We start from the raw sequence: 15,283 nt of genomic DNA on the forward strand, positions 1-15,283 counted from the left end.
TGTAGAAAGACTTCTTTTCACCTTTCCCATCAGCTTTGTTGGAACACCCTAACACAGCACAAAAGTTTACCATTGTAGGTTTATGATGAATCAAGTGCCTCGTGGGTTTAAATTCCGCACGCTGCCGTTATTTCCCCCTAATCACGAGTTTGTTGGTCTTCCAATATGGCGCAGGGTTTGTTTACTTCCGGTTTCCGGTGACGTCAGTGGGAAGGGTCTATATAGCAGTGTAACAGGTGAGGATGTGTCCTCCAGATTCTCTCTTTGTTCTTCTTTCTGTCCTCCCATGAATCACACCAGCTCCTCAGTGAAACTGTCCCACACCTCTCTGTCCTCAGTCCAGCTGTGTTCCTCATCGAAGGGTGCCTTCATATGTGCTGCCTTTAGTCAGCTTGAATCAAAACCTGGCGTGCCCCCCCCGTGGTGTATTTAGACATGTGACATGACATGAATGGCATTTAGCAGATGCTCTTATACAGAGTAATGTACAACATACCCAGAGCAGTCTGGGGAGCAGTTGAGGATTATGCCTTGCTCAAGGGCACTTTAGCCATTCCTGCTGGTCCAGGGAATCGAACTGGTGACCTTTTGGTCCCAAAGCTGCTTCTCTAACCATTAGGCCATGACTTCTCCACAATCATACTCATGAACTTTGGTGCAGTTTGATTGCAGTGAGAAAGCAATTTGACTCTGAATCGACCTGATTGCAGGAAATGAACCAAACATGGCATATATTTTGGTCTGGATTGTTTTGTAGATGTGAGCTGCTGAAGTGAGCCAAAAGCACAGAGCTGTAGTAATGCAGAAATGTGATTTGTTCTGGACAAACAAAACATGGGAAATCTAGTAGTTTATCTATCTAGTAGTTTAATGAGTACCAGTGCTTTGTTCTCTGTGCTGAAGTGATATTTTGATTTACATTTTTTCCATGATTTTGTTTCTGACCAATGAATAAGAGTTTTATAAATAGGCTGCTATAAAAATTCAGCCCCATATGCCTCTCAATATATATATTTTTTTACTTTTTGGTTTATTTAGTTATGTGTAGTATGAAATCACATCACAAATTAAACAAAAGTATCGATTTTACTTCTGATTCACAGCTGGGAAATGGACTATTATGTGTAAAAGTGCCCTAAAGTATAGCATTTCCATCTGATCCCTTATCTGTCGTAGGCTTCACAACGACTCACCCTCGCCCACGTTTCTCCCAGAGCCATAAGTGCACACTTGGAATAAGGCCAGAGATAGAAATGAACCTATCTGAAAGTTCAAGACTTACATTTATCAGAGTATAGAAGTAGGGTGGAATAGGTCTTTGTTTGAGATGCAGCCCATCCTGCTTTCATCGCATACTTTCTCATGAAAGTCAGACAGATCTAATACTAGGACAGCAGTAAATTCTTAAGAGTTGCTTAATTATGTTTTGGGATGGGCTGGTTTTTCATCCATAATTTTTTATTGTAATGGTCATTAGGAAGAGATATGAGGCAATTTGCAGGTCTTTATTGTGATTACAACTTGTGTAAGGAGGCATTTCAATGAGAATGACCACATTTTTCATGCCATAATGGGACACTCATGAAAACTTGGCTTGTACCTTTGCCTCTTTACCCATGGCTCCTCTTTTGCCTCTGATCATATTGTTGATTTTTTTTCTCTACCACACAAAGCATTTCCTTGGGATTTGATCCTAGGTATAATTGTCCCACATCCACCCACCCCTGTCAGTACTTTTCATCAGTTCTTTCCATAATAATTTTGTCATTCTTCATCATATTAGTGATTGTGTTCTTTAAAAAGACACTTAAGTGTTTCTCTCTCACACACACACACACACACACACACACACACACATTTTTTCATTTTGGCATGCAAATATCCTGTAATTCTGTAATGCTAATGTCCTGTAATCGGTGGCTTTTTGAAATCACTATCGCACTTTTAATATAATCCTTTAAGATCTTTGCATATTAATGTGAATAACACATGCAATGATTGATCTTTGTTGTGCCTCAGTTACTGCCATATTAATATTTGTTTTTAAGTTATGTTTAGTTCTATACTTATTAAAGCCATTCATTTTGACTAGAAAACGATAAGGCTAAATCTCCTTTGATGTAATGTGTAGGACATTCTACCGCTTTGAAGCTGCCTGGGATTCATCCATGCACAACTCGCTCCTGCTGAACCGAGTGACTCCATATGGAGAGAAAATCTATATGACTTTGTCTGCTTACCTGGAGGTACCATTCGACTCTCACTACACTATTAATATTAGCCTGTGTTCATGATAGCAATTTATTTATAATATTGGATATTCATGATTATTGCAGCAATCTAGATTTGCTATACAGTTTTTAAAAATATTAAACACTGGAATCTCAGTTTGCAGTTATTATTAATTATCTGTTGTGGTTTAAAAGAGCTTTTTGCCCTGCATGAGCACTCTCAGATTGACTTTAAAAATTGCATACAAGTGGTCTAAAATGATTTCCAACTCTGTTAGATGGAGAACTGCACACAGCCTACAATTATAACCAAAGACTTCTGCATGGTGTTTTATTCCCGAGATGCCAAGCTCTCAGCCTCACGCTCTATCAGAAACCTGTTCAGCGGTGGGAGTCTGAGGCCATCCGAAGGGTAAACACACCTTGCTTCATTCTATTAGACACAGAGAGAGAGAGAGAGAGAGAGAGAGAGCAAGCTTCTGACTCTTGCTTTTGTGTCATTATAGATTTCTTGCATATTTTTCTTTTTTCGTGTGTGTGTGTAGAAACCGAATTACTGGAGTGTATGAGCTCAGTCTGTGCCACCTGGCAGATGCAGGCAGCCCAGGTAAAATATCAGCCCTCCATTCTCTCTTCTGTATCCTAATTAACATCATTTTTACACATACTATATATAAATTATACACTGTCAGAAATAGGGGTACAGTAGGAGTCAATTTCTGTCCCCCAAGGGACAATCTACACTAATGTACACCCTGGGGCTCATTATTAGACCTCAAGGTAACTATCTGTTCTTTTTTAGGCCCAAAAAGGTACATATATGTTCCCAAGCAGTATATAAAGAGTACAAATAAATACCCTAGCGGGTACTGCCCCAGTGACAAGTCATTGTACCCCTAAAGGTACAATGTACTTTATTGTACCTTTAGGGGTACTTTATTTTCTGAGGGTGTAGATTAGAGTAGATTAGATTAGATTAGATTAGATTCAATTAGATTAGATAAAACTTTATTGATCCCTTTGGGAAGGTTCCCTCAGGGAAATTAAGAAAGTAGTAGTAGTAGTGCAGTAATGTGGTGTAGTGCAGTAACGTGGCTGCTACATAATAATTAGCATGGCACAAAATGGTGGAGATGAATGCAAATGTAGGCTTTTAATGAAACAAAAGACAAACAGAACAAAGACAAAACAAGAAGAGTGAAACAATAGCTAGTGGACCATAGCACCAAACACACAAGACACTACGCCACAAATGCTTCGCAACTAAACAGGGAAAAACTTACAGTACTGTACAAAAGTCTTAGGCACCTGTAAAGAAATGCTATAGAGCAAAGATGCCTTCAAAAATAATTACATTAATAATTTCTGTATTTAAACATACTATAAAAAGCAGTAAACAGTAATAAATGAAACAAAGTCAATCTTTGATGTGCTGACCCTTTGCTTAAAAATATATAGTAGAGCGGCGGCTACAGTTATCAACAGTCCATAATTATTGACACCTTTTCAGATTTACCAATAAAAAACAATTTTACAAAGGTGAGTTTCAGTTTCAACAGTTATTATTGCTTAATTAATCAACTGGAAGACCCCCTCACCCTTTGATCTTGTCGTCTGATGACACAGCTTATTACCTGAGATGGAATTTTTTTTAGCACGATCAGCAATTTGAGGAAAACCAGGACATTATCATCGCAGGTAAGCATGGTGGAAAGATCATGGACATGTTTTTACTGATTAAATTCACAGATATTTCATGATATCCTTGTCAAAAGCTAATTTGTTTCTTACTCTTTCATTTGACAGTCGCCATTTTGTATCTAAACGTGCGTTTGAGAAGTCACATGAGGTGTTGATAATAGTGATCAGTTTCACCAGTGTCCACCATTATCGACACCCTGCAGAATTAACAGAGGTGGACAAAGTACCCAACTTCATTACTTAAGTCAAAGTACAGATCCCACTGGTCAAATGTTACTCCGATACAAGTGAAAGTTGTACGGTCAAATTTTTACTTAAGTTAAAGTACTGAAGTATTTGCTTTTAAAAATACTTAAGTATTAAAAGAACATTTTCTGTCAACACATTGTTGTATTATTGCCACAACGCTTACAAAACCTAATGCCTCTGAAGCAACCGACTGGATTTACTGACGAGCTTGTAGAGCCTGTAGAATAAACACCTGGTAGAATGTTACAAAATGAAACACAACTGAACTGAAAAAGAACCATTGTCATTTTCTTTCTTTTTTTTTTTTTTTTGAAATTGTAACACTCCTCCCCACCCCCACAAAGAAGCATGGTAGTGTTCTGACCCAGCTCTGGCAGTGTGTGCACACATGTATGTGTATGTTAATCAGGAAGACAGTGGAATAGCTGTAAATGCAGCTTGCTCAGAAAATAAAAGTGACAATCCAACCTGATTAAAACCCAGGTCCACATCTTGAGCTTAATAAATGCCCAACAGCAACACTGCTTTAAGCAAGACAAAAAAATAAAATAAAAATGCAAGACCATCATCTGACATCAAAACGAAAAATTCCAACCATTTGTTGTGACTGACTAGTACAATACTATCCATCTCACAGGTCTTGTGCGCGTGCAAGTGTACTAGTATGTATTCATGCACATATGAATCTGCCTGTGGAATCATGGTGGTTTAATGTTAAGCTAGCTAGTCAGTGAAGCTCCACCTGACATGCGAGCAAAATCTTTTCAAACTCGAAATCATATTGGGTAGTTAACATTACTAGAAAAGAAAGATTTCGACATTTTGTTTATTTGGCAAGATTATGCTAAAACATTTCTGAAAGGACTTCAGATAAGTTAACATTATTCATTTTAGCATGTAAAAATGGAGTTACGCTAACTAACAGTGTCCAAGTTAACTAGCTATGTGTTAACGTTAGCCGTGGATAAGGCGATGGCAACTTGGTGGGCAAATCCATAGAAAGTCATTTGACTAACCAGACTGCACAGCTATTGCAACATTATCGCTAGCTCTAAAAGCACAGAGAACTTCATTAGAAGCTTTCTCTTGGAATAAAACGTTTACATACCTCAATATGCTCCTGCAGGTTGGACGGCGAGTTTTTGTAGGCCATGATGTGCTCCGTTTTAGGCAAACAAAGCAACCATTTAAAATGAAACGACTCTTTATTCCTTTCAGAAAACTGAAACATGGGTTCTAGGTATGGCCATGGGTGTGTGCATTCCCCAGAAGTACCACCTCCTTCCATTCTGCCATCAATTGATCATGTTAAATAATGCTGTGGAGAAATCATTGATCTTGACTATATACAGTCTATGGATGTGACGTGACCCTAGTGATTACTGATCGGCTGTCTCAGTGTCACCTGCAAAAAACTAATCACGTTTTAGAAAAGAAAAGAAAAAACATCCATGTTCAAAGCCACTTCATAGTAATGCGTAACGAGGACCTTGATAGAAATGCAGTGAAGTGAAAAGTACGATATTTGTCTTTCAAATGTAGTGAAGTTAAAGTCATAAGTTGCCAAAAACATTAAGACTCAAGTAAAGTACAGATACTCAAAAAGTGTACTTAAGTACAGTACTCAAGTATGTACTTTGTTACTGTCCACCTCTGGGAATTAAGTGACATTTACAACTGTTATGGATCTATCTCTGCGTAACATTGTTGAAATAGATGAAGTACTTAAAAAAAAAGTGCTGTGATTTCATAATTTTTTTTTCTGATTTATAACAGAATGGAATTCTTATAGAGTATTTGGAATCCTATTGCAATAAATAGAATTAGACCAGAATTAAATTCCTAGCATATAAAAAAATTACATGCTTGAAATATTCAGATTTTTCTATTCCATTCAGAAAATATTTTTTTTGCGGTGTGCTGTAAATATCTACCACATATTACAATATCAGTAGACATTTTATATTTTTAGATGTGAATTAAAAATCTCAATTTAAAAAATCACTTGTTCAAAAATACTGAAGCTTCACCAATCTGAATCTAATTGCAACAAATTAGAGCATTGTTTGAGTTATTGTTAAACTACAAAACTAGAAATTAATACAGGCAACAATGAATGATTAACAAAATGTGATCTACAAAAATACTTAGAAGGTGGGTAGAAAGTGGAACAAAAAGATTTTCTGACACAGGTTAAACATTATCAGTTCATTTGTTTACAAACATTACAATTCCTCATTTACGTAAGCACCGACATCGATATATTTATATAAAATATATTTTGTACTAAATATAAGTCTCTGTAAAACAAATTTTAAATAAAAAAATATGTTTTGTTAACTTAAGACCACATACCAATTATTATTATTATTATTATTATTATTATTATATCTTTTTTAATAAATAATCATCTGGATGTCGATAATTGTGGAATGGTGTCGATAACTGTGGACAAAGGTGTCAATAATTGTGGAATGGTCTCATGTGATCTGATATGCTAATCAGGAATCAACTCATTTTTTTTCCTAATGGAAGTTTGAGTAACTATTCATGCACACTTACCCAGCAGCCTTTTTTTTTTTTTAGACTTGGAAATCTAAAATATTTTTATACTGACTCAATAATGTAGAAGTCATAAAATGAAACTCTATCACAAAATTTGTATTAAAAATAGAGTGCCTAATACTTTTACACAGTACTGTAAAGGGACACTTATCAAGGGACAACACATAACAAGTGAGTGCAGTCAGAAGGGCATGTGACAGGGTCATGTGATTTGTAGTAGTCTGATGGGGCTAATGGTTAATGCAGTCCAGGGCAGCCATATCACTGCCAAAACCAAATGTGTCAGAACAGCTGCTCCATTTTTTATCGACCAAAGACACTACTTACTGCCTTCTTGTGTTCTACTGACTTACAAGATGGAGGCTTGTAATCAGTGGCGGCTCCTGAATTTTTTTTCAGGGGGGGCAATTTTCCCCCGTTATGTCTACACGGACCGTAAATGTCCACAGGACTGAAGTAAATTGACCTAGGTAGCAAATCAATTGGCCGAACTTGTTTTTGCCTGGTAAATTCAGATATCAATATAGACAATCTCTTCTCTCCACTAGGTGGCAACACTAAACAAGTTAAAGGTGGCAAACTAAGGTAGCCTAGTAAACTAGACCCACCCGCATAGCGGCCAAAAATATTTTTGCCTACGAGTGGCAAATATTCACATTTAGTCTGGCTTGCCAGGCTAAAACTAAGGAAGATTCATTGTGAAGCCTTCAAAGCAAAACATTTGGCATCACAATCAATTAATATTACATTACTCATTTTCTCATATTTTTCCAGTATTCTATAATAAGTAGACACAAATTCTTAATTACAAACATATTCTAATTTCTTCATTCTAAAGAATGCAATTAAAGTGGCAGGATATAAATCCAAAACAAGTGTTTATTTAAGTTTTGAAAAAGATGAAGAAAAGCATAACCATCAAACAAACATGTGCAGCTTAATTATGTGTTTTTTTATATGGAATTGCACCATTTTAACAACAAATAATTCTAAATAAATTCTGCAGTTTTTTTCCCAAGAATTCCTCCAGAAAGCCATGCCTTAAAAGGAAATTTAAAGTATTACAAGCATGTCAATGAACACAAAAGGCTTTAGTTATTTAGCTATACACACACAAGGTTACACAAGGTTTTGTAGTCAGTGAACTTGGCTTAACAAGTTGGAAAAAAGGTAAGGTGCTGCTGGCTCCAATGAACACATATACTGTACAATATATAAAAACTGAAAATATGCTTAATTTACACCAAGTCAGAGAGAACTTGAGGCTACTGAAATATTCCAAGCATGGCAATGTTAAACTGCCATTGGTAAAACAAAAACATGGCAATGTTAAACTGCCATTGGTAACACACACACACACACACACACACACACACACACACACACACACACAAAAACAACTTTTGCCTAGTAAATTCAAATATCAGATATCACTGTACCGTCTGCTGTGCTACTTCCAGGGTGGAAGAGAACGCAAGGGGAGCAAAAAAGAGCACTGACTACATCACAGCCAGCTAGCCAAGTTTTCCAGTGGTACCAGTTCTTGTTAAAACCTCTTGAGTAGGTCTTCTCCCCCTTCGTAGACACTTGCTTGATGTTTAAATTCGGTCTAGGAGGTCCTAGCTGTTTGATTGCCATTTTCTCCTCATTGGTACGACGACTAAAGGGAACTTCTTTCAGAGCCGCTATCGTATTGTTGCACTCAACACTCGCCATCTTCTTCATAGAATGTTCACACATTTCCCGCGCAAGTTGCGTTTTCCAGCCCAAAGTTATGTTCAAAGCCCGCTAAAATGCACTTAAAACCCACCAATCTGGCAACACTTGCGCGGCACAACAGGCGTATGACGTAAGCACGCTGCTTGTGCGAGCACATAAAACCCAATAGAAAATGCATTGGGAGCATGATTTTCAAAAAAAAACGTACGTACCAATAGTGTCAATGGGAGATTTTGGGGCAAATCTGAACCTGACAGAAATCGCCCCAAAAGGGCGTGGCTACACCAGGCGTGACCTTAGCCTGATTGGACAATGACATTACTGTTGCCGTGGTAGTAGGAGTAGATAAAAAAAAAATCTCCCTCCCTGTTTGGGAGTGCGTCGCCCAAATCGCCCCTATTAACGAGCCGCCAGTGCTTGTAATGTAAGTCACATAGATAAAGTTGATGAAGAATGTGCAAAGCAAAAGGAACCTGTTGAAATAGTTTAAGGTGGGTGGAGCACAGAAGCACCAGGCCAGAACTGAGTTCTCACAAACTCTTTTATTGCACTTTTCAGCATCTTATATTTCACTCTCTCTCACACACACACACGCACGCACGCACACCAGTGTCCAGGTTGGGGGAGCTCCCTTCCTCTGCTCTCCCTCTCCTCTTATAGGGTGCGGTCACTGGGGAAGACACACAAGCACAGGTTAATTCCCATCAGGTGCAGTGATTCTGCCACTTACCTTCCTTGGCTCCGCCCACCATTCACAGACCGATGCTTGACCATGCTCCCACTGCCACAGAAACTCTACCAGAGTCTTTTATATCTGTCTTTTATATTCTGCACCCTTTCCCTTTCAGTGACTTGCCATTTCTTATGGGTAGATTTTATTAACATTTGGTCTGACTGCTACATTTATTTGGAAAAAAAACAGAGAAAGGCATGCTTTTCAGGTGTCCTCTATATAACAATAATGAGGGGGTAAAATCTTAAATGTTATGGTTAAATAACAGATATTGATGCCTCTGTAAATGATTGAGGTGTGTGTAATTGATCAACACTCTCACTTAGGAATAATAATGGACAAATGGCCATAATTTTAAATAAAATCATTAAAATTGACCAGTTAGACCCCCCCCGATGGGAGAGGAAATCCTCATCTGTGCCCCCGGTCTGTGGACCACCTCGAACTTAAATGGCTGGAGTGCCAGATACCAACGGGTGATCCACGCATTGGCATCCTTCATGCAGTGAAACCACTGCAGGGGTGTGTGGTCCGAACAGAGGGTGAAAGGGCACCCTTGCAGGTAGTAGCGGGGGGCAAGGACCAGCCACTTGATGGCTAGGCATTCCTTTTCTATTGTGCTGTACCTGTCCTCGCGCACCGACAGCTTCCGGCTGATGTACAGTACTGGACAGTCCTCCCCCTCCTGGGACAGAACAGCCCCCAGCCCCCTGTCCGACGCATCCGTCTGCAAAACAAAGGGGAGAGAAAAGTCAGGGGAGTGAAACAGTAGCCCCCCACACAGTGCAACCTTTACCTCTGAGAAAGCCCGCTGGCATTGCTCCGTCCACTGGACCAGCTCTGGTGCCCCCTTTTTAGTGAGATCAGTCAGCGGGCTGGTGATGTCCGAATAATTAGGTATAAACCTACAATAGTAGCCAGCCAGCCACAGGAACTGTCTCACCCCCTTTTTGGTCTTGGGCCTCGGGCAGGCCGCAATCGCTGCTGTCTTATTGATTTGGGGACGCACCTGCCCATTGCCCAAGTGGAAGCCCAGATACCGTACTTCCACCCACCCAATCACACACTTCTTCAGGTTGGCTGTGAGGCCCGCTTGCCTCAGCTACCTAAGGATGGCCCTTAGGTGTTCTAAGTGCCACGGCCAGTCATTACTATAAATAATAATATCATCCAAGTACAACCCCGATTCCAAAAAAGTTGGGACAAAGTACAAATTGTAAATAAAAACGGAATGCAATGATGTGGAAGTTTCAAAATTCCATATTTTATTCAGAATAGAACATAGATGACATATCAAATGTTTAAACTGAGAAAATGTATCATTTAAAGAGAAAAATTAGGTGATTTTAAATTTCATGACAACAACACATCTCAAAAAAGTTGGGACAAGGCCATGTTTACCACTGTGAGACATCCCCTTTTCTCTTTACAACAGTCTGTAAATGTCTGGGGACTGAGGAGACAAGTTGCTCAAGTTTAGGGATAGGAATGTTAACCCATTCTTGTCTAATGTAGGATTCCAGTTGCTCAACTGTCTTAGGTCTTTTTTGCCGTATCTTCCGTTTTATGATGCGCCAAATGTTTTCTATGGGTGAAAGATCTGGACTGCAGGCTGGCCAGTTCAGTACCCGGACCCTTCTTCTACGTAGCCATGATGCTGTAATTGATGCAGTAGGTGGTTTGGCATTGTCATGTTGGAAAATGCAAGGTCTTCCCTGAAAGAGACGTCATCTGGATGGGAGCATATGTTGCTCTAGAACCTGGATATACCTTTCAGCATTGATGGTGTCTTTCCAGATGTGTAAGCTGCCCATGCCACACGCACTAATGCAACCCCATACCATCAGAGATGCAGGCTTCTGAACTGAGCGCTGATAACAACTTGGGTCGTCGTCCTCCTCTTTAGTCCGAATGACACGGTGTCCCTGATTTCCATAAAGAACTTCAAATTTTGATTTGTCTGACCACAGAACAGTTTTCCACTTTCCCACAGTCCATTTTAAATGAGCCTTGGCCCAGAGAAGATGTCTGCGCTTCTGGATCATGTTTAGATACGGCTTCTTCTTTGAACTATAGAGTTTTAGCTGGCAACGGCGGATGGCACGGTGAATTGTGTTCACAGATAATGTTCTCTGGAAATATTCCTGAGCCCATTTTGTGATTTCCAATACAGAAGCATGCCTGTATGTGATGCATTGCCGTCTAAGGGCCCGAAGATCACGGGCATCAGTATGGTTTTCCGGCCTTGACCCTTACGCACAGAGATTCTTCCAGATTCTCTGAATCTTTTGATGATAAAATATGCACTGTAGATAATGATATGTTCAAGCTCTTTGCAATTTTACACTGTCGAACTCCTTTCTGATATTGCTCCACTATTTGTTGGCGCAGAATTAGGGGGATTGGTGATCCTCTTCCCATCTTTACTTCTGAGAGCCACTGCCACTCCAAGATGCTCTTTTTATACCCTGTCATGTTAATGACCTATTGCCAATTGACCTAATGAGTTGCAATTTGGTCCTCCAGCTGTTCCTTTTTTGTACCTTTAACTTTTCCACCCTCTTATTGCCCCTGTCCCAACTTTTTTGAGATGTGTTGCTGTCATGAAATTTCAAATGAGCCAATATTTGGCAAGAAATTTCAAAATGTCTCACTTTCGACATTTGATATGTTGTCTATGTTCTATTGTGAATACAATATCAGTTTTTGAGATTTGTAAATTATTGCATTCTGTTTTTATTTACAATTTGTACTTTGTCCCAACTTTTTTGGAATCAGGGTTGTATGTGGCCACATAGGTGGCGTTTGGGCGGAGGACCCTATCCATAAGCCACTGGAACGTAGCGGGCACCCCAAACAGAAGCATGACGAACTGGTGTAAGCCAAACGGTGTGGAAAAGGCCATTTTCTCTCGGGATAGCGGAGTCAAGGGGATCTGCCAATATCCCTTTGTCAAATCCAGTGTCAAATAAAAATGAGCCATGCCTAGTCGATCGAGCAACTCGTCAATATGAGGCATTGGGTCTGCATCAAATTTAGACTCTGCATTGACTTTTCTATAGTCCACACAGAACCAGACCGACCCGTCGGCCTTGGAAACCAAGACCACCGGGCTGCTCCAGTCACTGTGAGACTCCTCGACGATGCCCATTTCGAGCATGGCCTTAAGTTCTTTCTGAACCACCTTTTTTTGTGTTCGGGCAGTCTGTAAGGGTGACTGCACACTACTACCCCCGGGGGCATCTCAATGTGGTGTTCTATGAGGTGGGTACTGCCGGGCAGGGGCGAGAACACGTCAGAAAATTCTGTCTGCAACTGGGCGACCTCCGTGAGTTGGGTCGGGGAGAGGTGGTCTCCACAGGGGACTGGAGCGGTGGGCGATGTCAATTTTCCTTTTTGAACCTCCGGTCCCAGCTCCGCCTTCTCTGGAACCACTGACACCAACGTTACGGGGACCTCCTCGTTCCAAAGTTTTAACAGATTGAGGTGGTAAATCTGTAACGCCCCGCCCCTGTCCGTTCGCTTCACCTCATAGTCGATGTCCCCAACTCGCCCTGTGACCTCAAAGGGTCCTTGCCACCTGGGGATCAATTTGGAGCTCAACGTGGGCAACAACACGAGTACTTTATCTCCCAGTGTGAATTCCCTAAGGCGCGTGCCCCTGTCATACAGATGGACTTGACATTCTTGGGCCTGCCGCAAATTCTCCTGGGTTAGGTGCATGAGTGTGTGGAGTTTGGTGCGCAGGTCGATAACGTATTGAATTTCATTTTTACTTGTTGAAGGTCCCTCCTCCCAATTTTCACACAGCACATCTAGAATGCCACGTGGCTTATGCCCGTATAATAATTTGAATGGGGAGAACCCCATGGAGGCTTGCGGGACCTCTTCCACTGCGAATAACAGGGGCTCGAGCTATTTATCCCAGTTGCGTGCGTCCTCGCTTACAAATTTCCGAATTATGTTCTTGAGGGTGCGATTGAACCGTTCGACTAAGCCATCCATTTGTGGGTGATAAACGCTGGTGTGGATAGGCTTAATTCTCAGTAACCCATACTGTTCGCGCAGTGTGCGTGACATAAATGTAGTGCCTTGATCAGTCAGAATCTCCTTGGGGATTCCGACTCGGGAGATGATGCGGAAGAGTGCTTCTGCAATACTACGTGCTGAGATATTGTGAAGAGGCACTGCTTCCAGATATCGCGTTGCATAGTCCACCAGAACTAAAATAAAGCGATATCCTCGTGTTGACCGATCTAATGGCCTGACGAGATCTATCCCAATTCTTTTGAATGGGGTCTCGATTAATGTCAGAGGGTGCAAAGGCACTTTTGGAATGGCCGCGGGATTTACTAACTGGCATTCGCGGCACGCCATACACCACCTACGGACATTGCCGCGAATTCCTGGCCAATAGAACCGGGCCATTATTCGGGCTAGTGTCTTATCCTGCCCCGAGTGTCCAGCCATGGGATTAAAGTGAGCTGCCTGGAATATAAATTCCCAGCGGCTCTTTGGGATTAAAAGCTGTGTTATCGGTTCCTTAGTCTGAGTGTCCTGCGTCACTCGGTATAACCTATCCTTAATAATGGAGAAACAGGGGAAGGATGGGGTGGCATTTGGCTGGAGCGTTTGACCATCGATTACTCTCACTTGGTCAAACGCATGCCGCAGAGTCTCGTCTCGCGACTGCTCTAACAGGAAATCTGCAAGGGATTCCCCTAGAGAGGGAGGAGGAGCCTGCTGCTCCTCACCCTGATGCGGTGATGATGTAGACGGCTCTGTGACAGCTGCTCCTGCCAATGCCACACCAGGACCTCCCCCGGCTAAATTATGGCAGGCCCCACTCTTCACTAAATGTGCCATTAGTTCCCTAAATCCCGGCCAATCAGTCTCCAAAATTATCGAGTGGGTAAGGCAAGGATTAACTGCTGCCTTTACTCTAAATTTCTCCCCTCGAAATAGAATGTCGACCGACACTAAAGGGGAGTTGTGAACATCCCCATGCACACACAACACCTTCACCAATTGTGTTCTCCCCAATGCCTCGTCTTGCACTAGGCTTTGGTGGATTGAGGTCTAATTACAGCCGGAGTCCACCAAAGCCTGATACATATTCCCTTGGATACTCACCGGTATGCGATACGCTCTGGCCCGATCAAGGGTGGTCCCTGGCGCATTGGGGATCCGGACCACTGCGCCCACCTCCATCGCTGAGCACTGATGCTGGAGGTGCCCTGGCTCCCTGCAGCACCAGCATACCGGCCCAGGCTCTCCCTCTGCACCGGTGTTCTGGAGCTCACTCATCTGAGGGGGGGAAGACAGACACGGAAGTGGGAAATGGTAGGGCACCGTGGGTGCAGCAGGCCGGCTGGGGTGGAGCCGGCCCCCGCCTCCGCGGTGGGGGAATGGGGCAAGGATGAGGAACAGAAGGGGAGAGAGAGAGAGAGAGAGAGAGAGAGAGAAGAGAGGGGAGAAGAGGAGACATGATGTCCTGCCATCAGAACAGCCACCATATGGTCCTCCGCCAGCTTGATGGCCTGATCCAGCAACGCCAGGTGATGGCACTGGACCCACTCCACTGTTCCTTCCAGAAGTCGGGCGATGAATTGTTCCAGCGCCACCAGGTTGATGATTCCTTTGGCGTCGCGGTTGTTGGCCCTCAGCCACTGCCGGCAGGTGTCCTGGAGTTGCTGGCCAAACATGAATGGCCAGCTGACCTCCTCCAGGCGCAGCGCGCGGAAGCGCTGCCATTGCTGCTCCGGGGTGCGCCCCACACATTGGAGGACGGTCCTGTGGATGTCGGCATAGACCAGCCGGCTGTCGGCGGGGAGCTGTAGCGCGGCCAGCTACGCCTCGCCCGTTAGCAGGGGGAGGAGGAGCGCCGCGCGCTGTTCCACCGGCTAACCCCATGCCTCTGCTGCCTGCTCAGAAAGAGCGAGGAAGGCTTCGGGGTCATCATGGGGACCCATCTTTGTTAGGGTGAGGTGGGGAGGGTCCACAACGGTGGTGATGGTGGACCCCGCCGACGCAAGCAGGTGCCGGAACACCTGGCGATCTTCCTGCTGTGCCAGCACCAGGGCTT

The 15,283-nt window shown here is 42.5% G+C and overlaps 1 protein-coding gene across 1 annotated transcript in view; it reads left to right on the top strand.

Annotated features, from left to right (window-relative positions):
• The window catches only part of kif1aa (kinesin family member 1Aa), a 114,028-nt gene that overhangs the window by 77,838 nt on the left and 20,907 nt on the right, over nt 1-15,283 (top strand). The window contains exons 36-38 of the mRNA XM_060919789.1: nt 2,132-2,246; nt 2,510-2,643; nt 2,777-2,838. Coding sequence (XP_060775772.1) covers nt 2,132-2,246; nt 2,510-2,643; nt 2,777-2,838 — 311 coding nt within the window. The remainder of the gene's footprint in view (nt 1-2,131; nt 2,247-2,509; nt 2,644-2,776; nt 2,839-15,283) is intronic.

Source organism: Neoarius graeffei, chromosome 4, assembly GCF_027579695.1.
Source record: "Neoarius graeffei isolate fNeoGra1 chromosome 4, fNeoGra1.pri, whole genome shotgun sequence".
Classification (NCBI taxonomy): Eukaryota; Metazoa; Chordata; class Actinopteri; order Siluriformes; family Ariidae; genus Neoarius; species Neoarius graeffei.